Here is a 27606-nt window from a genome sequence, read left to right on the forward strand (position 1 = left end):
CAAATAACCAGTATCAGAAATGAAAAAAAGATTGTCAGAGAGGTGACTAAAGTAGGAGGAAAAATCTAAAAACAAGGACAAAAAAATGAAAACGAGAACCATGACTAGAGATCCCACAGATATTACAAAAGTAAAAGATTTTATGGACAACTTTATATAAACAAGTTTTTAATGTTTAAAGGAACACAACACCAGAAAAATATAACTACTTATCACAACTGATGTAAGAGGCGGGAAACTGTAAAAGGAAAACAATTTTGAGTAAAACAGAAATTTGAACCCTGGTGCTATTTGACTATATTAAAGAACTATCTTTTAAGTGCGAGAATGGTGTCGCGGTTGTGTGTGTCTTTTTTAAGTCCTCACTTTTAAGGGATTCAAAGTGAAACATTTATAGATGAAATGATGAAATGAATTTTGCTTCAAAAATAATAATTGATGCTGCAGAATCTGCCCTATGCCTGTACACATACAGCATGGTAACTTTGTTAATACTTCGGGTTTAAAACTCCCCACCTCAAAAATCTAAAACAAAATCAACCAATCAAACAAAAAAACCCTCACCAACTCGAGTCGCCGCCCTCCTCTTATCAGGGGAAGGCTGAGAGGCCCCTAAGTGATCCCGAGAACCAGTCAGCTCAGTCTGGTAGTGACTGTCCCTCATCTGAGGGCCTCAGGCCTTTCCCGGCCATTTCTCTTGAGAACCAATCATCGAGCTTGGCTTTGGACCTGGAACCAATCAGGAATCTCAGCTCTGTGGCCTTCTCTCTCATGTCTCCGCAGGCTTGGCGACGCCATGTTTCAAGGGCAGCGCGGTTGGTTTTGCGGCAGCGTTAGCCGGGATCTGAGGCAATTCTGGGGTAGGAAGCTGAGTGGAAGCAGCGGGTTAGGTGGTGAGGGGTGCATCCTCCTCTCTCTGATGCTTTGGGTCCAGGGTGCTTGATAGTTTCACCCTGTGATTTTACCTCCACAGTGGCTGAAGGGGGAACGATCAGTGACCCGCGAGCCGCCGACTTCTTGTTCAGCTGTGATGCCTCGCACCCAGACACGCTGAGGTACTGAGGGCGACCTGGCAGTGCCTCTTATGTTAGGATGAGCCGGGAGTTAGGGATGGAAGTTGCAGTCCACTAATAAATATTGATGAGGCTGGGCGCGGTGGCGGACACCTATAATCCCAGCTACTTGGAAGACTGAAGCAGGAGAATCGCTTGAACTCGGGAGGTGGAGGTTGTAGTGAGCCAAGATCGCACCACTGCACTCCAGCCTGGGTGACAGAGCAAGATTCCATCTCAAAAAATAAATAAATAAATAAAATAATAAAATAAAATAAAATAAAAAATAAATAAGTAATATTGACGATAGGATGAGACTGGAAACGGGCAAGTTTTCAGTCCTAGATTTGAGGGAAAGAAATAGACAACCTCCTTTCCTTTCTGCTGCAGTGTCACAGGCTTCTCCTGGTCCTCGGGCCTCTCTTCCTGAATTCCAAGTGTGTGTTTCCAGCTGCCTCTTCTACACCCGCATGTAGCACCTTGAAGGCCCCTCATACTCAATGTCTAAATCAAATCTTGTCATTTCCCCTTATACCTGCGCCAGGGCCTGTGTTCTCCAAAACTTTGAATAACAACCCTAGGCCATGAATCAGTCAGTGGCCGAATACCATGAATTAGATCCCTATAATTGTTCTTCATCCTCACTGACACTAACTTAGTAGCACATTAATTCCCTTTTCGCCGGGACTATCAGAGTAACTTCCTAAGCCGTTACTGTGCCTCGAATCTGTTCCCTGAGATCCCCCTTCACATGGCTGTCAGATTTCGTTTACAAACCAGACATCAGATCAGGGCCCTACCACCCTCTTTTCCCCACTCCCGCCCCTTGCCCCTGCTGATTTCCTACAGATTTAGATCGTGACTGTGCCTACCTTGTTTATTTCCCAGTTTTTCTCATGCCTTCCGTAGCCCAGTCAACCTGAACTGCCATTATTGTACCTTCATGCATGCCTTTTTCTTGTAATGCTCTTCTTATCTCCACCTATAGAAAAGATGTTGCTTTCTATATGTGAAGCTTTCTCTGATTGCATGCACACTCCTCACCTCAGGATTAATTGATCCCTCTTTATAGCAATGACCATGGATAAGCCCCATAGGCTGTTAGCTCAATCCACTGTTGATGCCCAGTGAACACGACCGTTTTAGATCAAGTTTCCTAATTCATATGATCATTAACCGACCCTGTAAAGCTGAGATGCGCCAGATATAGGCCCCCAGAAAATAGTATCTTATGCCATATGTTTTTCCTTCCTTGCCAGAAAAGGACAGCATACATGTACACTTCAATGTAATCGTCTCCCTACTTCCAGTTATTTATTTATTCTTTTGAAAGGTTAAATACATTCTTGTTTCTTTCATAACCTAAAATATTTCCTTTCTTTCTCCTAGAATATATCAGAGCCTTGATTACATAGAAGATAATGCTACAGTTTTTCATGCCTACTATCTCTCTGCAGTAGCTAATGCCGAAATAAAAAACTCAGTGGCTTTGGGTCATTTCATTCTTCCTCCTGCGTGCCTGCAAAAAGGTTAGCAAAGATCATTTAGCCAATCCCTGTCAGACAGCCAAATCTGGCTAATCTCTGTTAAACAGCCAAATTCAACTGTACTTATTTTGTTCTCAGTCACATATTTTTGAACTTTGTATCTATTTAACATAAGTGGAAAAAGCATGGACTTTGGATCAGATTGCCTTGGGTGCATATCCTGACTTTGTTTGTGTATTGTTTATTCATACATTCATTGAGCTCTTCCTGTGTGCCAGGTTTCAACCTGGGTAGGTGCTGGGGATTCAGTGGAGAATAAAACAGATGCAGATCTTGCCTTCACAGGCTAAGATCTATATGCTTACTAGTTTTGTGATCATTTAGCAAGTTACTTCTCTGAAGTTGTTTTGAGGATAAAATGAGATAATAGGCCGGGTGCGGTAGGGTGTGCCTGTAATCCCAGCACTTTGGGAAACTGAGGCGGGCGGATCACTTGAGCCCAGGACTTCAAGACTACACTGGGCAACAGGGTAACATGGTGAGACCCTGTCTCTATTTATTTTAATAATTTCAAATTATTTCTAAAAATAAGATAATGTATTAAGGTGTCTGATGTGAGCATTTAATAAATGTATTCTTTGCTACTTTTGAATCTCTTCATTATTTTTCTAATTTTTTCTTCTGATATTTAAAGATTGGTTATGATAATGAACCCATGTATTTGTATTTTTTAAAATACATTTGAAAGCACTTTCACATCAATTTTTTCAGCAGCCCTAGGAAATAAGGTGGGGAAGTAAATAAACTGCTTCTGAGATTGGTTCTTTTAGTTTTCCCTGCTTGGAACACCCTTTCTTATCCCATTCTTCTACCCAAATCCTGCCTATTTTTCTGAGTTAACTTTATTATTATTATTATTTTGAGATGGAGTCTTACTCTGTTGTCCAGGCTGGAGTGCAGTGGTGTGATCTCAGCTCACTGCAACCTCCACTTCCTGGGTTCAAGCGATTCTCCTGCCTCAGCCTCCTAAGTAGCTGGGACTATAGGCGCCCACCACCACACCAGGCTAATTTTTATATTTTTAGTAGACATAGGGTTTCACCAAGTTGGCCAGGCTGGTCTTGAATTCCTGACCTCAAGTGATCTGCCCACCTCAGCCCCCCAAAGTGCTGGGAATACAGGCGTGAGTCACTGCCCCTGGCCTGGGCTAACTTTAACTACCCCATGGGTAGGTTTTGTATTATTACCCAATTCTTGATATGTAGCTGGCAAGCATATCAATTCTTGATATGTAGCTTGCCTACATATCAAGATACGTGTTATCATACATATCGTAGATACGTGTTCATCTCCAGAAAGACAGATTGAAGCTGAGTACATATTCCCAGTGAGGAGAGTATTAAAAAGAAAAGAAAACAAACAACTTAAAAATTATTTCTATAAAAGAGCCATTAGAAACCCCAGAGATTTGTTTCTTTCCATAGTCGATGTCCTGGTGAAACTTACTTATAAGTAATAACACTAAATTGTTCTAAGTCGTTACATATATCAATTAATGACTGGATGGGGGAATTGATTTTAAAAACTACTTGTGCCAATCAGTGAATACCCACCTTCAAGGAGCTTATATTGTAGCATGGCTGTGATTTAATTTATCACTCCTATTTACTTATATGATTTTAAATTATCACTCCTATTCTGTCTTTGAGTTTAGCATCTTATGTTAACATGTATTTAAATTTTCAAAAATCTGTTTTAAATGAAAACATGCTGCTTTTAAAAAATTAAAAGTATACCTTTTTAATCTGCCTATTGTCTAGTAGAAGTGTGAGATGTAAATGTGAGCCACATATGAATTTTACATTTTCTAGTAGTCACATTACTAAGAATAAAAAATAACTGGGTGAGGTGGCATGCACCTGTAATCCCAGCTACTCTAGAGGCTGAGGTGGGAGGATCCCTTGAGCCCAGGAATTTGAGGCTGCAATGCACCATGATCACCCCTGTGAATAGCCACTGCATTCCAGCCTGGGCAACATAGTGAGACCCCCTTCTCTAAAAAAAATTAATTACATAATTGAGTAGAATTAATTTTAGAAATATATTTATTTAACCTAATATATCTAAAATATTATTTCAATATATAATCTATAAAAATTGAAATACCTTACATTCTGTTTTTGATACTAAGTCTTCAAAATCCTGTATTTATTTTATACTTACAGCACCTCTCAATTTGGATTAACCACACATTTCCAGTGCTCAGTACCTACATGTAGCTAGTGGCTGCCATACTGGACAGCAAAAGTCTAGAGTAATATTACCTTTTTTGTCCTTTTGGCTACTGTGAAAACTTTTGAGATCATTGAGTTTGGATGATGACATTGTCCTTTGACATACTGACCATTGTAGAATTCCTGTACTACCATGTTTACAAGACATATTGTTCATCCACCCTTCATTTATATCTATATCTATATATGTGTATCTGTATCAATATCTATAGCTATATAGACATTAGATATACATCTAATATATATCCATGCATTATATAGATACATATGCATTATTATGTAAAGAGAGATATATCTATAAATGCAGAGGTATATCTATACATACATATATACATATACATCTAATGTATATCTAATGATACAGATATAGATACTGATGTATATTTAATATATATGTAGATACAAATATAGATATAAAAGAAGAGTGGATGAACATACCTCAATGATATATATATATATATATATACACACACACATCTAATGTATATAGAGATACAAATATAGATATAGATATATTCTAGCAGGAAAAGTCTACAACAATGATTAGCAAAGTGTATTAGAATCATCTGGACAGTTTGTTAGAAATGCAAATTCCAGAGCTCCTCCTCAATGATCTGATTCAATAGGAATCCGCATTTTAACAAGTGTGTTATGTGATTTTGTTGCAAATAGAATAACACTGGCCTAGAAATTTCAGACTTTAAGCAAAATTCAGAAGATTCTTAAAAAAAAAAAAAAAACGGTATTGGATTTGTTTTTCTCACCACAGAAATAAGAAGAAAAATTGGTAGTTTTATTTGGGAACAAGACCAACATTTTCTGATAGAAAAGGTAAGAGTAAATTAAGGTACTTGATTAGAATCTACAGTTTCAACATTTTCTGAAAGCAAAGTTATGTTTAAAATGTTTACTTGTGACATGTTAGCACCAATGAGTCAGATTAAGAGATTTGTTTATTTATTTTGAGACGGAGTCTCACTCTGTCTCCCAGGCTGGGGTGTAGCGACGCGATCCCGGCTCACTGCAACCTTTGCTTTCTGGGTTCAAGCGATTCTCCTGCCTCAGCCTGCAAAGTAGCTGGGATTATGGGCGTGTGCCACCACGCCCAGCTAATTTTTGTATTTTTAGTAGAGATGGGGTTTCGCCATGTTGGCCAGGCTGGTCTTGAACTCCCAGCCTCAAGTGATCCACCCACCTTGACCTCCCAAAGTGCTGGGATTACAGGCGTGAGCCACTGTGCCCGGCCCAGATTAAGAAATTTAAAGGGCATGGTGTTATTGAATATTACTTGGTTCAACGTTGTTTTATAGTAGTACATTAGTAAAATTGAGGTTGTTTTGTATAAATAAAATTATTCCCATAAGAAACTTGAAAATTTGCTTCTGTTACTAATAAGAAGAGAATAATAGGTGCATAGTATTTACCAGTTCTTTTTTTTTTTTTTGGAGACAGAGTCTCGCTCTGTTGCCTAGACTGGAGTGCAGTGGTGCGATCTCGGCTCACTGCAAGCTCCGCCTCCCGGGTTCATGCCATTCTCCTGCCTCAGCCTCCAGAGCAGCTGGGACCACAGGCGCCAGCCACCACGCCCGGCTATTTTTTTTGTATTTTTAGTAGAAACAGGGTTTCACCGTGTTAGCCAGGATGGTCTCAATCTCCTGACCTCGTGATCCGCCCGCCTCGGCCTCCCAAAGTGCTGGGCCACCGCGCCCTGCTATTTACCAGTTCTTTACTACCAGTGTAGACTCTGATTTGTTAATTCCTATGATGTGCTGTTTGTTCAATGTTTTGAATAACACCCCTCAATAAATGTGTACAAGAGTCTGTCTGAACCTATTCTGGTTCAGAGGCTGCCTGATTAACCAAAACAAGAAGGAAAAGAGTGTACAATACTGGAAAAATAGCTATTTTGTAGCTTTTGCCATCCTGCCTCAGATTTACTTATGCTTTTGACTTACTTCAAAATCTTTAAGTAATAGCCAAATTTGGGAACAATTGAGCATTAAAACTAATAATGACAATAATGGATTATAATATGTTAGGTAAAAAGAATCCATGTGCTTGCTTCGGCAGCACACATACTAAAATTGGAACAATACAGAGATTAGCATGGCCCCGGGCAAAGATGACACGCAAATTTGTGAAGCATTCCATACGTGTATATGATACTCCAAAAGCAGACATAAAGAAAAAAGGAAGGAAAGAAGGAAGAAAATAAGGAAGATGAGGGTGGGATAAGGAAAATTTTCTTTTACAAAAATAGCAGCTGGTAAATATAGAAAGAAAGATAAAATAGAAAAATCACCATTTTTAAAACCCTCAATTTAATAATTGATTTAGATAAGGTCATTCTAAACCTATGATCTCAAATTATCACCCACAGATTGATTATTAGTTACAAAGTTAAACAGTATACCTTTACAATGGAGCGATCTGGCAGGCACCATTTAACTAACTTAGCAAACTTAGCATCACCAATATTGGAGCAACCTTTCATTATGTTCAGTCTGATATGATATAATAAATACACAATATTATCTGTGTAGTATTCTTGTTCAAAACATTTAACCCGAATTTAATTATGAGTTAACATTCAGACAAATCCAGAATATGGACCATACCACAAGACAATTAACTGACCTGGACTCTAACATCAGTTAATGTCATAAAATACAAAAATAGCAATAGGAGCATGGTAGATTGAGAGACATAAAAAAGAGGTATAAAAGACATTTGGAGAGCAATTGGGAAAATTTAACAATGAACTGTATAATGGGTGATACTGTGTTACATTTTATTTTCTTAAGTGTGATAGTGGTGTTGTAAAGATAAAACGACGTGTATTTTTAGAAAACACATGCCAGGTATTAGAGAGTGGAAATGTCATATCTGCAAATGTTTTCAAGTGGTTCCACAAAAATAAAAAGAGAGAGGAGGCACTCAGGGTGTTGGAAATGTTAACACTTTGTGAATCTAGGTGAAAGGTATATGGTATTTATTATACTATTCTTTTTTTTTTGTTTTTTGAGACGGAGTCTCGTTCTGTTGCCAGGGTGGAGTGAAGTGGCGGGATCTCAGCTTACTGCGACCTCCACCTCCTGGGTTCAAGCGATTCTCCTGCCTCAGCCTCCCAAGTAGCTGGGATTACAGGCACCCGCCACCACACCCAGCTACTTTTTGTATTTTTAGTAGAGACGGGGTTTCACCATGTTGGCCAGGATGGTCTCAATCTCCTGACCTCGTGATCCGCCCACCTTGGCCTCCCAAAGTGCTGGGATTACAGGCGTGAGCCACTACGCCTGGCCTATTGTACTATTCTTTAACTTTTTGGTAAGTTTGAAATTTTTCACAATAAAGAGTTAGGGAGAAAATCTTTCATTTTTGTGTTTTATTTTTTTAAACTTTAAACCCACAGCCATATCATATAGAAAACCTTTACATTATGTCCAAAATCAGGCTATCAACTTATATATTTTATATTCCTGTCATTAATTTGTTTTTTCTTCCCAAGGCATCATCATCTGAAAATAATATTTCTTTCAGTTTTTTTTGGTCTAAGAGGTAATAGTATGTTGTACTAAGGACTGAAATATCTAATCCTTGACTTTTCACAGTGTTTCCAGGAACGTGAGCAGTAATGCAGTGGTTATTATTTGGTGGTAATTATTGACTCTACCACAACTTTAGAGTTTAAAGATCATTAATTTCATCATTTAGCTTTATACATGAGAAAACTAAGGTAAAGAAAATATAATGACCCATTTTAGTACACATTGGCAGATACTAGCAAAGTGGAGCCAAATTTTCTCAGCTCTAACCCAATCCAATGTTTTTTCTACTAAAAAATTACTAAAACATGCTTGTATGGACGTTGACTCTAGAAGTTATATTATTACATGATAAAAGAGTTTGTCAATTCTTTCAAAATATTGGTTGATATGAGTATTAGCCAATTATAATAATGTAACCATAGCATATATACGTGGAAGGTATTCATTGAATGGCAATAACAAGGGTAAATCTGGGGAGCATTACTATTGTTTGGAGTGGATTTAAGTTTTTATTTAAATATAGAAACTTCTTAATGGTGGCTGGGCGGGGTGGCTCGCACCTGTAATCCTGGCACTTTGGGAGGCTGAGGCAGGCCGATTGCCTGAGCTTGGGAGTTCGAAACCAGCTTCGGCAACATGGGAAAACCCCGTCTCTACTAAAAATACAAAAAATTAGCCAGATGTGGTGGCTGGCGCCTGTAATCTCAACTACTCGAGAGGCTGAGGCAGGAGAATTGCTTGAACTTGGGAGGCAGAGGTTGCAGTGAGCCAAAATCGTGCCACTGTACTCCAGCCTGGGTGACAGAGCAAGACTCTGTCTCAAAAAAAAAAAAGAAAAGAAAAGAAAAAAAACCAAACTTCTTACTGGTATATAAGATAAGTAGATTATGTGATAGGTACCAGTATCTAAGTTGCTTTCACAGAATAATTAGAAAAACTTAACATACATTTAGTTATTTTATATCTTTACAGCTAAATACTTCACTGTCCTTTTGAAGGAGAAATATACTTTGTTCAGCTTACTTTATGTTTTTGATTTGTAGCTTACAGGAATCCTTAAGTCAAGGATTTTAAGAAAGTTTAAATTAGCAGCAAGATTTTTTGTTTCCTTATTTTTGTGACTAAAAAGTAATATAACCGCATTAAAGGAAATTTCAATAATTGAAAGGAGAATAAAATCAGTTAAAGTTTTACTTATCTGACATAACCACAGCTGGTATATTTAAAATTCTGGTCTTCTTTATGTGTCTTTAAAATTATATAGTATAATTATATGTGTGTGTGGACAAAATTTTGTAAATTTCCTCCACCAAGCTAGATTAAGTGGACTTAAATGTGTAAATATTTTTATGGCTTTTGATATATATATTTCCAGTTTATTTTTCCTTTTTAAAAACATTACTGATTGGATCACTGGTATGACGATTTTTTAAAATGTGATTTATTTTTCTATCCACAGCATGATGAAGTAACACCAAATGAAATAAAGACCCTTAGGGAAAACAGTGAACTAGCAACAGAGCACAAAAAAGAATTATCCGAAAGGTATTGAATTCATAAACTTCATTAATATTCAATTCAATGTAGAAATCTGTGAGCACTGATTGTGTGCTTATCTCATTTAATTTTCAGTTTTCCTATGAGATAGATAGCATTATAATCATTCCCATTATACAAAAAAAAAAGAGATCTATAATTAGAAAGAGAAGCAATTTCCCCAAAGTCATACAAACTTTATTAAGTACGGGAGAAGCAGGATTTGAACTGAGTCGGAGCCCATTATTTAAATGGTAGTCATTAAATACTATACCAGGTATTTACTATGTAGAATACTATACTATCTCATAGTATAGCACACTATACTGTCTCTGCAGAAAGGAGACAAGGATTTTATGTATGTTATGACAACAGTTAATAAATTATTTAAAAATTATATGTATCTGTGTGTGAAAACCCAATCATCATGCTTATGAACTACAAAAGAATCTTAAAATATATTTTTTACTTGGAAGGAAATACACTACATATTAGCAGTAATTTTATTAGGATGAAAAGTGGTGAGTGATTTCCCTTCTTCTTTCCAAATTGCTTGTAATATATTACGTTGGTTTAAGAAATTAAATTTAGACTGGGCATTGTGGCGCATGCTTGTAATCTCTGCACTTAGGGAGGCTGAAGCCGGATGACCGCTTGAGCCCAGGAATTTGAAACCAGTCTGGGCAGCATAGGGATACCCCATCTCTATAAAAAATTTAAAATACTAGCTGGGCATAGTGGCACATACCTATAGTTCCAGCTATTTGGAGGCTGAGGTGGGAGGATCGTTTGAGCCCAGGAGGTTGAGACCGCAGTGAGCCATGATCACGCCACTGCACTCTAGCCTGGGTGACAGAACAATACTCTGTCTCAAAGAAAAACAAGAAATTAATTTAAAAAGACAAACAAACATGGCCTTGCCATTATATTAGGACCAGTTTATGAGAGGCCTTCTCATTGCAGGCTTGTACATGATCTAGTCCTAGTTCCATATTTTCCAATTCAGTTGGTTTTCAAATATTCATAGGGAACATTGGTTCTTCAGAAGTCTATATTTTATCCCTCCAGACCTGTGGCCAGAGTCAACCTAAAAGTGGAGGCAGGGGAATCCCCACAAGGGAGTGCCCCAAACTGTCCCAAGTTGGGGCCAGTTGGGATTCTAAAGAAAGAACCACTAACTAGAGTAATCAGTCTAAAGCATTTATTGAGGGAACTTGTAGAGTATTGCACCAGTCCTTGCAATGGACAAGATATAAGGGGTGTTCTACCTAGGTATATCCACAGTGAGGGGGTCTGGGTATGGAGTTTATATGCGGGTTTAAGGAATCTGGCTCAGGGCTGAGGCCAGTTTCTTTCAATGTTTTGAGCAGCAACCTAGATACCTTTATCAGTGCCTGGAAATGTTTAAGGTCCTGGTTTGAGTTCAAGCCCGATGGGAAAACCCTGCACTGGGCTGTCTCACAGAGCAGTCAAAGCACTCTGTGATTTTTGGTCAGGACACAGAAAGAAAGCCAGGAGTGGAATCGGGGGAGGGGAGGATGGGACTGGGGTACCCTACAGTCTGGTATTTAGCTGCTGTAATATAAATGATCAAATAGTAGTTATCTTTCTTCAAAATAAAAGTAATGATGTAATTTATATAATTTTTTCAAGTTTTTCTCCCATAAGGGCTAATTTCCTTAATATACAAAGAGGTATTATAAATCTGGGAAAAATATGTCCAATCCAAAAACAACAGAAGTGGACAAAGGATACGAATAAACCCTAGGTAGGTGTTTACTTAGAGCCTTTTCTTTGTGGAAACACCAGAGGGTGCAGTGTGAACATAGATAAAATATACCCTCAATTTACCTGCTGAAGCATTTGTTAGCATAGTACTAGGGACATTGATTTTTTTTACATCGTACAAACTTGATGTACGAAAAATCAGGCAGTACAGAATTAGCATAAAATCCTAATTTCTCCGAAATCCTCTCCCAGTAATAACCTTTCCAGTAATAACTTTTTTTTGTTTTTAATTGAGACAGAATCTTACTCTGTTGCCCAGGCTGGAGTGCAGTGGTGTGATCTCGGCTCACTGCAACCTCTGCCTCCTGGGTTCAAGCAATTCTTGTGCCTTGGCCTCCGGAGCAGCTGGGACTACAGGCACATGCCACCCCACCACACCAGCTAATTGTTTGTATTTTTAGTAGAGACGGGGTTTGGCCATGTTGCCCAGGCTGGTCTCAAATTCCTGGCCTCAAGTGATCTACCTGCTTCAGCCTCCCAAAGTGCTGGGATTACAGGCATAAACCACCCGTGCCTGGCCGAAAAATCTTCTTTGATATTATGATGTGTAATGGCAGCATATGGCATTTCATTTTGTTTAACCTGGTTTTTTGTTGTTTTTTTTTTTGAGACAAAAGCTCACTCTGACCCCCAGGGCTGGAGTGCAGTGGCACGATTTCAGTTCACTGCAGCCTCAACCTCCCAGGCTGAAGTGAGAGATCCTCCCTCCTCAGCCTCCCAAAATGCCGCTAGGATTACAGGCATGAGCCACCACACCTGCCCTAGAATTTGTTACTTTTATGACACTTCCATGAACATCTTTTTAAAAATAAATCTTGCTCTACTTTTTTGATAGTTTTCTTCATGTAAATTCTCAGATGTGGAAATTATGGTATAAAGAGGAGTTTTTTTTTCTTTCTTAAACCCCTTATGTTTATTTATTTACTTAATTTGTGTGTGTGTGTGTGTGTGTGTGTGAGAGAGAGAGAGAGAGAGAGAAACAGGATCTTGCTGTGTCACCCAAGCTGCAGTGAGATAGCATGATCATAGCTCACTGCAACCTGGAACTCCCAGGAATTCAGGCAATCCTCCCACCTCAGCCTCCTGAGTAGCTAGGACCGCAGATGTGTGCCACAATGCCTGGCTAATTAAAAAAATTAATTAGACAGGGTCTCGCTCTGTCACCCAGGCTGGAGTGCAGTGGCACAATCTTGGCTCACTATATCCTCTGCACCCTCCACCTCCTGGGTTCAAGTGACTTTCGTGCCTCAGCTTTCTGAGTAGCTGGGACTACAGGTGTGTACCACCACGCCTAGCCAATTTTTTTGGGTATTTTTAATAGAAACTTGTTTTTGCCATGTTGGCCAGGCTGGTCTCAAACTCCTGGCCTCAAGCAATCCACCCTCCTAGGCCTCCTAAAGTGCTGGGATTATAGGTGTGCGCCAACTTGCCCAGCCTAATTAAATTTTTTTTTGTCAAGATGGCATCTCACTATGTTGCTGAGGCTGGTCTTTAACTTTTGGGCCCAAGGTATTTATTAATTAGTACAGTAGCAGGCCAGGCATGGTGGTTCACACCTGTAATCCCAGCACTTTGGAAGGCTGAGGCATGAGGATAGCTTGAGTCCAGGAGTTCAAGACCAGTCTGAGCAACATACAGAAAGCCAATTGCTACAAAAGATAAAAAAAAAATTAACTGGGTGTAGTGGTGTACTCCTGTAGTCCTAGCTACTTGGGAGGCTGGGGCAGGAGGATTGCTTAAGCCCAGGAGTTGAGGTTTGCAGTGAGCTATCTATGGTCATTCCACTGTGCTTCAACCAAGGTGAAAGAGTGAGGCCATGTATCAAAAAAAAAAAAAAAATTAGTAGCATATATCTGTTTCTTAGAATATGGAGCTGGAGGGTATTCTTTCATACTGGAAATAAACTACATAATATCATACAGTATGTTCAAATGCATGTACTAAAGAACTCTACAAAATTTTAATCAAAATCTATGTTTAGTTTGTTAAGAATTTCTTGAGAGAACCACTGAGAGACAGTGTCCTTGTGATCAAATGATGAATCTCTTCAGAGTTAAGTCTTATAAAGGAAATTTTGATTATGTTGATCCAAGTAATGCAGTAGTGGTACATTGGTTAAAAGGCAAAATTTTACTTTAATTTCCCTAAATGCTGTCTCACTTGAGTCAGGAGGGATTGGGAATACTCAAAATGATCTTCCAGAGAGTTTCTGCCATAAGAGTGTGTGCCCTCATTAGGAATGGCTCTCTCATTATCTGTCCATGATTGGAGGACTGCTTTCTCTGATAAAACCTTTATATCTCCTGGTAAAGGGGAAGATGTAGTATAAAAAAGAGCTTTGCCATTTGGTGAGAGAAGGGGATGTCTTGTGTATGTTGCAGTAAAATTCATCATGTGTAGTTTTGTGCTGTCTTTCCAAGGGTCTTCAATGCATCCTACTGAGGTGCAGGCTTTCTTGATTGCAGTTGGGGTTTTCAGTTTTCTTAATAGTTCAGCTAGCACTTGAGTCACCAGATATAAAATAGACATTTATCTCTCCAGTTGCCAGTATACATTCTGCGTATTATCACTTGAAGTTCTTACTCTTCAGAGATCTCTGCTCTTCAAGATTGTCTTCCTGATACAGATAGGTTTGTTTGGTTTTTGAGTAGTTCTATTTTGAGATCATTACCTTCTTTCCTCATCAACTCTTGTTCCAAACCATGGATCTTCAGGTCACAGCTTAACTTTTCCACCTCCCAGTTTGATGAAGGTGGATTGAAATTCCTCATCACCAGCTGAGTTTCCACCTCTGTCCTTAGCTAGAGTTCTACTTCTTTAGACTGCATCTGTTTATTCAATACTTTTAAAGATTCAGAGTTGTGTTTACTCATTTTATCCAATTTGCTGTTTAAATCATCTCTCAATGCAAATCTTTCAATATACATAATAGGCCTTATTTACTTGTTGGTATTCCACAAAACTTGTTTCTTCATCTAATTGAGCTCCTATAAGCGTTTCTTCCAAAAATCTAATTTTTTTCTTTAACATAAGATTTCTCTTTCTCTGAATCCTTAAGTCCTTTTTTGATGTCTTCATATGGGCAAATTGGGAAGCAACAGAAGCATCTCCTCAATATGTTGAAACTGGAGTTGCTGGGGTTTTCTCATAATTTAGCATACAGGTATCACCTTCTATCAGTGCATCCAAGAGAGCCTGAAACCAGGCTACTTGGGGCCACCACCTAGTTTCCATTCCCTAATGTTTAGAAACAGACAAAAACAGATCGGGTTGCCAGGGATCACCACGGGTTCAGATTTCCTTGAAGATACCTCCACTTTGCCAGCAAAAGCAGCCACTCTGAGTTATTGAATTGAGGATATTGGTTTTATATCTACCCATCTGGAATTCCTTAATATTCTAAGAATATTTTAATTGATTCTAAGGATATTTTAATGGATTCTCTTGGCTCTTCAGGGTACATAGTCATATCATTTGTTAATAATGAAAGTATTCCAGCTGGGTGCGGTGGCTCACGCCTGTAATCCCAGCACTTTGGGAGGCCCAGGTGGGTGGATCACGAGGTCAGGAGATCGAGACCATCCTGGCAAACATGGTTAAACCCTGTCTCTACTAAAAATACAAAAAATTAGCCAGGTGTGGTGGCGGACGCCTGTAGTCCCAGCTACTTGGGAGGCTGAGGCAGGAAAATGGCCTGAACCTGGGAGGCCTGAGCTTGCAGTGAGCCGAGACCGTGCCACTGCACTCCAGCCTGGGTGACAGAGCAAGACTCTGTCCTCCGAAAAAAAAAAAAAAATAAAATAAAATAATGAAAGTATTCCTTCTTTCACAATAGCTCTTCCTTTTCATCCCCACCCCCCTTTTTCCCTTTATCTCTTATTGTTTGGCCAGAATTAAATAGTGGGTGGTCCCTGACTTTTCTGGGAACACAATTTTGCTTTATTTGTAGGACCTCATGCTGATGAGTAGAGTTTCTTTTGGGAGAGTTTAAATGAAATAGAAGCTTTTTTTTTTTTGAGATAGAGTTTCGCTCTTGTTGCCCAGGCTGGAGTGCAATGGTGCGATCTCGGCTCACTGCAACCTCCGCCTCCCAGGTTCAAGTGATTCTCCTGCTTCAGCCTCCTGAGTAGCTGGGATTACAGGCATGTGCCACCACGCCCAGCTAATTTTTTGTATTTTTATTAGAGACAGGGTTTCACCATGTTGGCCAGGCCGGTTGTGAACTTCTGACCTCAGGTGATCCACCCACCTCGGCCTCCCAAAGTGCTGGGATTACAGGCGTGAGCTACTGCACCAGGCCTTAAAAATGGAAAATAAAGCCTTTGCTATTACTCAGTGTACTTCTAGATTTTTAGGAAAATAATAAATTTAAGGATGACTCCAATTTTTAATTATTGAGGTTTTTATTTTTATACAATTATATTGTTAGTTATATGTGGTCTGAGTATAGTAAACATTGTCATTTTTGAATACTGACTGTTCAAAACGACATGAATGAAAATAGGATCTTTTAGTTGAGATCCTTTTAGCTTTTTTTTTTTTGCGACAGAGTCTGGCTCTGTCACCTAGGCTGGAGTTCAGTGGCGCCATCTCGGCTCACTGCAACCTCCACCTCCCAGGTTCAAGTAATTCTCTTGCCTCAGCCTCCCGAATAGCTGGGAATACAGCTGCCCGCCACCACACCTGGCTAATTTTTGTATTTTTAGTAGAGACAGCGTTTCACCATGTTGGCCAGGGTGGTCTCAAACTCCTGACCTTAAGTGATCCGCCCGCCTCTGTCTCCCAAAATGCTGGGATTACAGGCGTGAACCACTGTTCCTGGCCACCTTTTAGCTTTTAAAAATAAGAATATATATATTTTTAGATTTTATAATTGTATAATTAGAACATCAATTGTTTTTTTTTTGAGAGGAGTCTCGCTCTGTTGCCCAAGCTGGAGTGCAGTGGCACGATCTTGGCTCACTGCAACCTCTGCCTCCTGGGTTCAAGCGATTCGCCTGCCTCAACCTTCTGAGTAGCTGGGATTACAGGTGCGTGCCACCACACCAAGCTGATTTGTATTTTTAGTAGAGATGGGGTTTCACCATGTTGGCCAGGCTGGTCTCGAACTCCTGACCTCAGGTGATCCACCTGCCTCGGCCTCCCAAAGTGCTGGATGTACAGGTGTGAGCCACTGCGCCTGGCCTAGACATCAGTTTTTATTTGTTATAGTAAACTATGGAAATACTAGTTAATAGAGGCCCAATTATTTGAACACTAACAAAAATGTTGTGATCATTTAAAATAGAATCTACTATGCTTTTCTTTTGGCAGATTTAATATTGTATATGTATATGTGTATTTTGTCTAAATATATAGTATTGCATTATTGTACTTTCAGGGATATTGAGAAAAAGACCCAGGACTCTATAGACTCAAATACTTGTTTTGTGAAGTGGCCAAGAACACTAGAATATCTATATGGGTTTTTATATTACTTAAAAGCACAAAAAAAGTTCATAATTAACATTTTCACCCATTAAGACTGAAGTCTGATCAAAGAGCAATTAAATTACTATATATGTGCTCACTTTGACGGCACATATACCGAAACCGGAACTATTCAGAGGTTAGCATGGCCCCTGCGCAAGGACGACATGCAAATTTGTGAAGCATTCTATATATTTTTTAAAAATCACTATATATATTGCCTGGAATAAGTTCTTACTTGTAAAACAAATCCAAATATATACATATGTGGTGTAATATACTATAGTAAATGTAAATATGTATTATAAATATTTATTTATAAATATACTTTAATATAAATGTAATACATATAGACATATATATACTATGTATGTGTGACTTTCTGTATGCTTTATTTTACAGCCCAGAAAAGCATTTTACAAGAACTCCAGTTGTAGAAAAGCAGATGTACTTACCTCTACAGAATTACCCAGTTAACAACATGGTAACAGGTAGTTTAAAATAAAATTTAGAGTAAACTCAGGTAGGAAAGAAACAAGGGAATATTGTGTTGAATAAAGCTGTTGTACTTCAGATACCTAGAGAGTAGAGCCTTCTCTAGTAAGCCTGGTAATGGAGGACACGTCACTTACATATTGAATAAATTACCTGCAGAATTGACCCAGGAATATGCTTTTATATTTTCTGTGCTAAAACAATGGTATCAAGGTAGGGTGACCACATGTCCCTATTTACATGAGACAGTCCCAGTTTATGCTGTTGTTCTGGCATTAGTTTTTAATTCTCAGGGGTCCCAGTTTGGAAGATAAATTATATGAACAGCTCCAATCAGAGTTTCTTTTGAGAATCTGATGAAACATAGGCCCCTTTCCTTAGCATACACACATAGAAACATAACACACACACTGTCATTCCATTCAATATCAAATATATAAATATTTTAAAAACCAAACAAAAACATAACACACAAACTTTACATATAATTGTAAAAGGCTCACAGATGCCCAGAAGCCTATAGGTGGATTACCCAGATGTCCATGGACTCCTTATTTGGGTTTCCTATCCTAGTGCCCTACATAAAGAGAAGACAACTAACCACGGCTGACATTGAGAGGATAGAACCAAGGGAACCAACTGAAAAGTGGCCATTGGGATTTCAATTGTGTTGAGTGAGATGGAAATTTAGATACTTTGATCTGAATAGTATTCAGTGGAGTCATTGATAACAATTTTAAAAATAGAGATTTTTTTTTAAATTGCTTTTAAAAGAGCAATTTTTAAAGTATGGGTTTTTGAAAGCTTATTTAAAAAATAATTTTTATATTTATCATTTTCTCTTTATTCAGCAATGTTAAAACTACCTCTTGCAGCTAGTCCACAGTTTCCTAGATCCTAGATGTCTTGCCATATTACTATCCCTATTCATTTGGACTTACCAAACACTTATTAATATATTTAAGAGAGCAATGATAAATATTAAAATCAGCCATAGATAAGGACATATACCTACATTTGGACATGTAATAGTGCTGCTTTTTGTATTATTGCTGGATAAAGAAACAGTCTGATTGTTCATAAAGACATAACAGTGTAACACAAAAACAAATTTTAAAAAACTATTTAAAAATTAGTCAGAATTTTAAAAGTATGATTTCAACCTGTGGTAATACTCTGTTGTGAATTTTATTGGTAGAACTAAAGTAAAAATTTTTAATCTTTTTATTTGCTCAATTGAATAAATTTCCTTTTTTGTATTTCTGCATTAAATAATAGCAATTTCTTGGAAGAAATCTTCATTTTTAGAGATAATGTATTTGTTTTTAATTTTGATGTGAAATGACAAGTACTTCTCTTTTTTATCATGCCCATCTGCTTGCACAGGAAGGAATAACTTCTTGTTGGAAAAAATCAGCTTGTGTTAATTAAACATTTAGTGACTAAGAGTTCTAATTTAGGCTGTGGTATCAATTTTTGTGACTAAAACTTCACTATCTCTTCTTTGGAATGGGTTGGGTTCAACACATTGACTGTTAAATGTCTGAAAATAGAATTAATTGTGGTCTTTAGTTATAGAAAATACAAGTTGGGGCAATAGCCTAGAACAGGGTTTCTCAGTTTTGGCGCTACTGGCATTTTAGGCCAGATAATTCTTTGTTTGGGCGAGGGTAGGTGAGTGTCAGTCCTGTGCATTATAGCATATTTACCTTGGCCTCTGCCCACTAGATACCAATAGCATCACCCATCTCTCTCCCCGTTGTGACAACCAAAAATGTCCCTAGACATTGCCAAATATCCCCTAAATCATCAAGAGTTTTTGTTTCGTTTTCAGCTTTTGACTGGAATTAAATTTTCTCAGACTAATATCACTTATTATCACCCATGATAAGAAGTTCTGATTGACAGTTACATATGTGATGAATAAGAGTAAGAAAGAAATTACTAATAATTTTAAATACTTTGCTGGCAACAATTTTCAAATCAAAAGGTTCTGATAATTAAAAGTTTGGAAATCTATAGTAGATGCTGTGTTAGTTATTTATGATGTAAATCAAAGTGCTCCGAAACTTAGCAGCTTAAAACAATGAACATTTATTTATTTGTTTATTATAGAGATGAGGTCTCACTGTGTTGCCCAGGCTGGTCTCGAACTCCTGGGCTCAAGCAATCCTCCTGCCTTGGCCTCCCAAAGTGCTGGGATTCCAGGTACGAGCCACCGCACCTGACCCAGTGAACATTTATTATTTCAGTTTCTAAGGTCAGAAATCCAGGAGTATCTTAGCTGGGTGCTTCTGTCTCATAGCCTTTTGTAAGGTTGCAGTCAAGTTGTCAGCTGGAGTGCAGTCATTCCAAGGCACAACTGGGACTGGAAAATCCACTTCAAACCTCACTCAAGTGGTTATTAGCAGGTGTTGGGTCCTTGCTGGATTTTGGCCAAAGGCTTCAACTCTTCACCAAATGGGCCTCTCCATAAGGACCATCCACAACATGGTAGGTAGTTTGCTTCCCTCAGAGTGAAAAATCCAAGAATAAGAAAGAGCATGCCCAAGGAAAAAAGCCAGAGTCTTTTTTACATCCGACTCTCAGAAGTGACGTTGCATCACTTCTGTCATATGCCATTGGTTATACAGATCAAACCAAGTACAAAATGGTAGTGGACTGTGAATATCAGGAGGTGGGGATCAGTTGGGGCCGCTGGGTGGCTGGCTATCACAGATGCATGTGGGACTGTCCACCAGGAGTGCCTTTCTTAGGAATTCCCTTCTCCCTCCCAATTTATCTGGATAACACAGGAACAGACATTTTTTTAAACATGAGCTTGCTCCCCACCCTCAACATTTGCTTTGAGAGTGAATGCCTAATTTGAACCGGGCTAATTGCAGATCTTCTTCTGGATTTTTAGATGTGGAACATAGCAAATCAAGTCATTCTCATTTACGTGATCAAAACTCTAAGATGTAAAACTTAGGAGCTGTCATTGGCCATATTTTCTACCATGAAAAGAAAGCCAACTTGCCTCCAAAAAGGAAAATGAGGCTAATACATAGAGCAAAACTTGAGACCAAGGCTGCAGTGAGGTGTGATAGTGCCACTGCACTCCAGCATGGGCAACAAAATAAGACCCTGTCAACACACACACACACACACACGCACACACACACACACACACCAGAAAAAAAACCCTAAAAACTTCAGACTGGTGAGAGCGATCATAGCTGGTTCTAATTAACTCTGAGTCCCAGCAATATGCCTGCCTTCCTCACAGCTCAGATGATATGGCAATGTCCTTCCAGTAAACTCCCCTTTTGTTTAAGTTAGTTTAAATTAGGTTTCTTTCCATTTCATCCTAAAGTCCTTAACTATTCAAAAATCTACAATAATCTATTTCTGATGCCATAAATGTCCTATCCTTCTTATACTTACAAGAATATTTTTTACTAATGTAGTAATTTTTAAATTCCTATCCTCACACATCTTCAGAGGTTTCACACAGTGTATATGTGCAATTAACTAAACACTAATAGTGATATTCTTCTGCACTAGTTTATTTTACACAGATACATAGCCATTAGGCAAAGATTATGAACTCATAGAGTATAGTAATAGTGCTTCAAGAGCTCCTAAAGTAAATGACCATGATTAAAATATCTTTAAAGATACTAGTCAATTTTATGTGCTTGGATTGACAGTTAATTTATTAACTGTGAATTTATTATTTTTATTAAAAATGATTAAACAATATGCATGGATATCCTGTTGATCTTGATGGTATGGTGTTCTAAATTCAGTCATCCTCGAGCTCTACCAGAATTTTTTTCACACTATATTTATTTTTAAATTAGATTTCAATTTTAGTAAAAGCCACAAACACTTGTGTTACACATAAAATGTAATCATTTAAATAGTAAGCAATTGATATCAAGTTAATATTGCTTAGTCATAGAGTCCTTAAGCTGAGGCAGTGTTTTTTTTATATGACTCATACCTGTTTTGGATAACTAATTGATATCAAAATTACTCTCACCCATTATCTTTGTTGACTGAGCAATAACATCGATTTTTCATTGACTTTTTTTTGTTAAAAGAATCCTATTCTAGTGTTAGCAGTGCAGGAAAGTGTTGCCTGCTGGAACAGGGAAGATGAACTGTTTGCACTGTTAGTAGCTAGTTGGATGGATAGTTCTAAGTGATTACCGTCTAAGCTAGAAACTCTTCCCAGTTATTTTGGTCTAAGTACTTTTACGTTCTAGCCCCAACCTAGACTTCACAATCTCAATAGTCAAAGCGGCTTTAATCCACCTTTTAATCTTTTAAAAGGTGGCAGAAAGTTGTGGGAGGGGAAGAGGAGGTGTTCCCTGATAATTATAAGGTTTCATGGAGAATCTTCTCACTGGTATTATTTCTTCTTTTTACTTCTTTTCTAAAAACATTCTTTAGAAGTGTTAACTCTAATAAATCAAAGACACTGAAAAGCAAATAGTATGAGTGGGTTTGAAGTATATACCTATTTTTTTAAATTTTATTTTGTAGGTTATATATCAATTGATGTCATGAAGAAATTCCTTGGGGAGTTACATGACTTCATTCCTGGAAGCTCAGGATATTTGGCATATCATGTTCAAAATGAAATTAATATGTCTGCTATAAAAAACAAATTGAAGAGGAAATATTAAATTGTAAATACCTTGGCATTTATTTTCTATAAAATATTATACAGATGTGCATAGCATAAAATGCTCCCTTTTGGTACTGGGGGATAGAGAAATGGGAAATAATTTTTGTTTCTCAAAGTATATCTTTAGGAAATACAGAATCATTTTGGTTCTGTGTTTTGACATTTTTTCCCCTAGCTTTTAACAATGTGTTCAAATATTCTCAATGCACAGTTGTTAATGAGTAATTGCCATTAAAATATATTTCATAAGAAATCTCAATCTCAAACTCTCCATCTCTCAATCCTCCTCCTCCTCCTCTTTCTCTCTTTCTCTTTCTTGCTTTCTCTTTTCTCTCTCTCTCTCTTTCTCTCCTCCCCATCTCTCTTTCTGTCTTTCAAATGTTCTTTTGGCTTTAACATTCTATTAATTATATTTTTTCTAGATTGAATACTGTGAATACTAAGTTTTATTATTCTGGTCATCTTATTTTGATTTTAAAAATTAGGATGCTAGTTGAATTCTGAATTACTGTTCTGGTTTGAAACATGGAGAAAAACATTTTAATAATTCATATTTCATGTTGGATGGTTTCTGATAATAAATATTTCAAAAGTGACTTAACATAAACAGACTATGAGTGTCATGTCTTGTTAGATGAACCTGCAAGTCACCTTAGAATCACAGTTCTAGAAAGGAACTTAAAGAACGAGTCCAGTTCACTTATTGTTTTTAATGAGGAAATAAGGACCTTGAGAAGATGTCTTACTTAGGGGGACTAACTGGGGGCCAAAACAGAATTGGAACACAACCCTCTTGATTTTCTAGGCAAGTGCTTCCCCACTCTCCCAAATAGCATATGCTGTAGCTTCTGTGCCAGGTACAATACGACTGCAGATCCGCAAAGCAGACCCAGAAACAAGCCAACATGCTTGTCTTTTAAATAAGCTGAAATAGTGAGGGAGAAGAAAAGGAAAAATCAGTTAGGCAGACCACTAAGGCTAGTCCTCTGAGAAACAGCCTGAAAAAATCACAGCTACAGGCATAAATAGAGCAGCCCAGGGAAAAACCAAACTGCAGCTGCACTGATAAGAAAGCAAGGCCCAGCATAGAGCCTTTGTTCTTTGTGTGATTAGCAGGCTCTCAGGAAAAAATTTCCTCCCCTTTTCAGGCATTTATGTGGTGAGCTCCGTGGGAACTTGCACAGGGAGGTGAGGGGCTTGCCTAAAACAGACCCACAGTTACACGAACAAGAGAAGCTGCACTTTGTGCTTGCCCAAGACATACACAGATAAGGAGAGTTACATATACAGCTTCATAGATAAGGGAAGTTACACAAACAGCTACAGAGTTGAGGGGAGTTTCTCATAAAAGCTTTTGGATTCAACTGTAAAAACCGCAGCCCATTCGGGTCCCTTCTCTACTGTGGAGAGCTTTCTTTCTTTTGCTTATAAAAGTTTTGCTCCAACCTCACCCTGGTGTCCAGGCTCCTTAATTTTCTTGGTTGTGAAACAATGACCTCAGATAACACCTCAAACTACAAGACCATTGACCCTAGACAGTTTCATTAGTATTGAGTGGTAGTGATTTCAAGAAGGCAGTTATCTTTATTCATATGGCCATGTTATATAGAGTCTGATTGGTTTATTACATTTTTGTGACTTATAAATGACAGTGTTATTTGTGAAGCTATCATCTTAGAACTGTACTTCTTCCAAGCAAGTGAATACCAGCTGTAGAATTATCTAAAGAAAATGCACACTTTTTTTTAGTGCTTGGACCATTTGGGTATATGTGGGCCCTGGCCCTGGTCCTTCTCCCATGACTCAAATTTCATAATACAAAATTTTAACACTACTTTTGGCATCAGCATTTGAGAATTATATTTTTCCATATGATAACTTTTCCTTGTTTATATTCACATCTGTGGTTCGCCCTTCAGATCTTGTAAATTACACAAAAAACAGAAAAGACAAAAACCTTAAATGTTAATTATCTTTCCCTGAAACACATTTCTCCTGGATACTTTATCATAGTTACATACCATTGATTGTTTCTTGTATAGAAACCAAGCCTGTCTGTAAATCTTAAATTAATGACTAAGAGGATTAAGTAAATGTACACCAAGTTGTGTATGTTGGAATTTGTTGAAAGAAAGTATCTAGTATTTTTCTGATATATTATGCATGTGTAAATTAAAAATTATAATGAAACAGTTTTTTAGGTTTGTTTCCCAAAGTGATTATATCTTTAGATGTATATAGCAAAGCAAAATGTAACCTATATCCTTGAAATATTGTCAGGCACAATAAAATCAGTGATAACATAAGCCTTCTAGGAATTAGAAGCACATGAAAAAATAAAATAAGCAAAGTTGAACGAGTTTTGAGTTTATTGTCTTAATGGGAAGTGAAAAGCAATATGATCTTAGTTACTGCTCATGTAACCTTTTTTAAAAAATTGCTTTAATGTAGCTGATGGATATTGCCTCTGAATATCCTTATAAAAAATGTTCTCTGGCCGGGCGTGGTGGCTCAGGCCTGTAATCCCAGCACTTTGGGAGGCCGAGGTGGGCAGATCATGAGGTCAGGAGATTGAGACCATCCTGGCCAACAAGGTGAAATCCCGTCTCTACTAAAAATACAAAAATTAGCTGGGCATGGCAGCATGTGCCTGTAATCCCAGCTACTCGGGAGGCTGAGGCAGGAGAATCCCTTGAACCTGGGAGGTGGAGGTTGCAGGAAATAATATGGAATTGTAGTAGAGATAAAAGAAATTAATAAAATAGGAAACAAACTTACAATAGAAATGATCAACAAATCAAGAAGTTGAGTTTTGAAGACTAAAAGAAATTTATAAATTTCTGACTGGATTGGCCAAGAGAAAGAAAGAAGGCACAGATAATATCAAAAATGAAGAGAGGAATACTTCTCAGACTCTAGAGACATTTAAAAAAATTAGAGGAAATTATGACCAAATTAATGTCAATAAATTTGAACATTTACATGAACTATTTAAATTTCTGGGAAATATATCTTACTAAAACTGCCACAAAAAAGAGGAAATCTGAGCAGTCCTATAACTGTGAAAAATCATGATTTTATAATATTAAAAATCTTCCTACAGCCCCACTAATTACTAGATTTTGTCATCTTAGTGAGCTATGTAACTTGTTTCCGCATCTGAGAAATGAAGATAGTAACATAATGCCATAGTAATATTGGAGGATTAAATGAGAAAATGCCTGTAAAAGTGCATTGCACAGGGCCTAGCATTTGCCACACGATCAATGCATGCTTGCCTTTATTAGTTTCCTTTACAGCTATGGTGTACCACTGAATGCAGAATGTGTGTGTTCTTCAGGCTCCCTTGTGTGCATGCTCTGAAAGGTAAAGGGACCTGCTCTTTGTTCTGAAGTAAAACTGCTCAGGGCATTAGGTGGATCTGAAATTTAAAAATAAAATTGAAAGTAAATCAATCTTTTCCTTAAATCAGATTGTCTCTGCTTTTGTTTTGCACACCTGCCTCAGTATCAGTCTTGGAATTTTTTCCCGCTGTTGTGGGTGCAATTTTTGTGATATGTACAGAACCACCTACCCTATTCCAGGCCTTAGATCCTGACCTTAGTGGCTTGGAAAAGGCTGTCACTTAGAATTTACACTCCAGTCCTCACTATCACTGTCTCCATTCTTCTCCCATCTCCCCACTCTGGGGTGATTTCCCAGCCTGCTATTTGTTTTCCTGTTCGTATGGTTCCCCTGATCTCCAGAGCATGTAGTACTCACTAGCCAGAATATTGTCCATGTCTTCTGTGTTACATAAAGTTATTTCCAGCATATCTGATCTCTTCTCATCCTTTCTCTGTCACTCGGGGGCTTTGCTCAATCTGGTTGTGTCACAATCTTTTTTTTTTTTCTTTTTTCGTTTGAGATGGAGTCTCGCTCTGTTGCCCAGGTTGGAGTGCAGTGAAGCGATCTCGGCTCACGGCAACCTCTGCCTCCTGGGTTCAAGCCTTCTCCTGCCTCAGCCTCCGGAGTAGCTGGGACTACAGGTGCCCGCCACCATGCCCAGCTAATTTGTGTGTGTGTGTGTGTGTGTGTGTGTGTATTTTTAGTAGAGACGGGTTTCACCATGTTAGCCAGTATGGTCTCGATCTCCTGACCTCGTGATCCACCCACCTCGACCTCCCAAAGTGCTGGGATTACAGGCCCGTGAGCCAACGCGCCCGGCCGGTTGCGTCACAGTCTTTAGGAGATTCCCTCTTTCTTGATCAGAGAGCCCTTCACTCCATTCCTTGCCTCTGCAATCACGAGGTTGTGACACAGATGAAGGTGTGACACAGATCTCATCTCTTCCTGGAATTCCCAATCTCAAGAGCTTTTCTTCATGGTGTTGCTGACTTAAATGAGGGTGCCTGCCAACTGTGGGGCCCTCACCCCTCTTAAAGAGGTTCATTTCCTTGTCACAGTGTTGTGATTTATTTCACTTTGCTCTTATCTTTAAAATCGGGTTCATTTCTTTGTCCTAGTTAGGCTCCTCACCATACCTACTCTGTATTGTGTTTCTTCGTCATTTGTCGGATTTTTTTTTTTTTTTTTTTTGAGACAGAGTCTTGCTCTATGGCCAGGCTGGAGTGCAGTGGTGCGATCTCGGCTCACTGCAACCTCCGCCTCCTGGGGTTCAAGCGATTCTCCTGCCTCAACCTCCTGAGTAGCTGGGACTACAGGCATGCGCCACCACGCCCGGATAATTTTGGTATTTTTAGTAGAGATGGGGTTTCACCATGCTGGCCAGGATGGTCTGTGTCTCTTGACCTCATGATCCGCCCGCCTCGGCCTCCCAAAGTGCTGGGATTACAGGCATGAGACACCACACCCAGTCCATTTGTCAGATTTTTAAAAGCTGTTTCTTTCCCTCTCTCCATTCCCACCTGTCCAAATCCTGTCCTTCTTTCAGGCATCATCTCAAAGGATATCTCTGAAAGAAACTTCTTTGGCAACCTCCTCTTCTTGCCCCCTCTCCCCACAGGACTCTAGTCCACTTAGAGCACTTAGGTTACTCAACCTAAAGTTATAATTATTTGTATATACCTGCCAAAGGCCCCTACTACATTATTAGGTACTTGAAGGCAAGGATTATTTCTTACTAATCTTTGCAGCTCCCACAGCACCCAGCACAGTGCCTGGAATATGGGAGTGACTCAGGAAGTATTTGATGAATTGAATTCATACGTGTAAGAATCCAGAAGATAAAGGAAATTATTTCCTTCAGTTTCCAGACTG

At 38.4% G+C, this 27606-nt stretch overlaps 1 protein-coding gene, 2 non-coding genes and 1 pseudogene across 4 annotated transcripts; 3 read left to right on the forward strand and 1 right to left on the reverse strand.

Annotated features, from left to right (window-relative positions):
* The first annotated feature begins 764 nt into the window (after positions 1–764).
* Positions 765–22954, forward strand: TERB2 (telomere repeat binding bouquet formation protein 2). 2 transcript variants are annotated; one of them, XM_054450915.1, is made up of 8 exons: positions 794–860; positions 974–1055; positions 2442–2581; positions 5603–5664; positions 9841–9926; positions 17577–17665; positions 19785–19877; positions 22203–22948. In XM_054450915.1, exons 1-8 carry the CDS (start codon positions 797–799, stop codon positions 22343–22345), a joined length of 759 nt encoding a protein of 252 aa, XP_054306890.1. In that variant the 5' UTR covers positions 794–796; the 3' UTR covers positions 22346–22948. The 2 variants fall into 2 exon arrangements, with proteins under 2 accessions (XP_054306891.1, XP_054306890.1); XM_054450916.1 differs by lacking the exon at positions 19785–19877 and having other exon boundaries at positions 765–860; positions 22203–22954.
* On the forward strand, positions 6888–6990 carry LOC129014753 (U6 spliceosomal RNA). Its single transcript, XR_008494297.1, has one exon. It is a non-coding gene; the product is annotated as a U6 spliceosomal RNA (small nuclear RNA).
* On the reverse strand, positions 13759–14783 carry LOC129014500 (5-azacytidine-induced protein 2-like; annotated as a pseudogene).
* Positions 17268–17371, forward strand: LOC129014755 (U6 spliceosomal RNA). The gene has a single exon (XR_008494299.1). It is a non-coding gene; the product is annotated as a U6 spliceosomal RNA (small nuclear RNA).
* Positions 22955–27606: the final 4652 nt, after the last annotated feature.

Source organism: Pongo pygmaeus, chromosome 16 (genome assembly GCF_028885625.2).
Source record: "Pongo pygmaeus isolate AG05252 chromosome 16, NHGRI_mPonPyg2-v2.0_pri, whole genome shotgun sequence".
Classification (NCBI taxonomy): Eukaryota; Metazoa; Chordata; class Mammalia; order Primates; family Hominidae; genus Pongo; species Pongo pygmaeus.

Coding starts and splice junctions, on each gene's coding strand:
- TERB2 (XM_054450915.1), top strand. CDS start 797: ATGTTTCAAGGGCAGCGCGGTTGGTTTTGCGGCAGCGTTAGCCGGGAT. Junction 861..973: donor GGATCTGAGGCAATTCTGGG/GTAGGAAGCTGA, acceptor TTACCTCCACAG/TGGCTGAAGGGGGAACGATC. Junction 19,878..22,202: donor CCAAAGTGCTGGGATTCCAG/GTACGAGCCACC, acceptor TTTATTTTGTAG/GTTATATATCAATTGATGTC.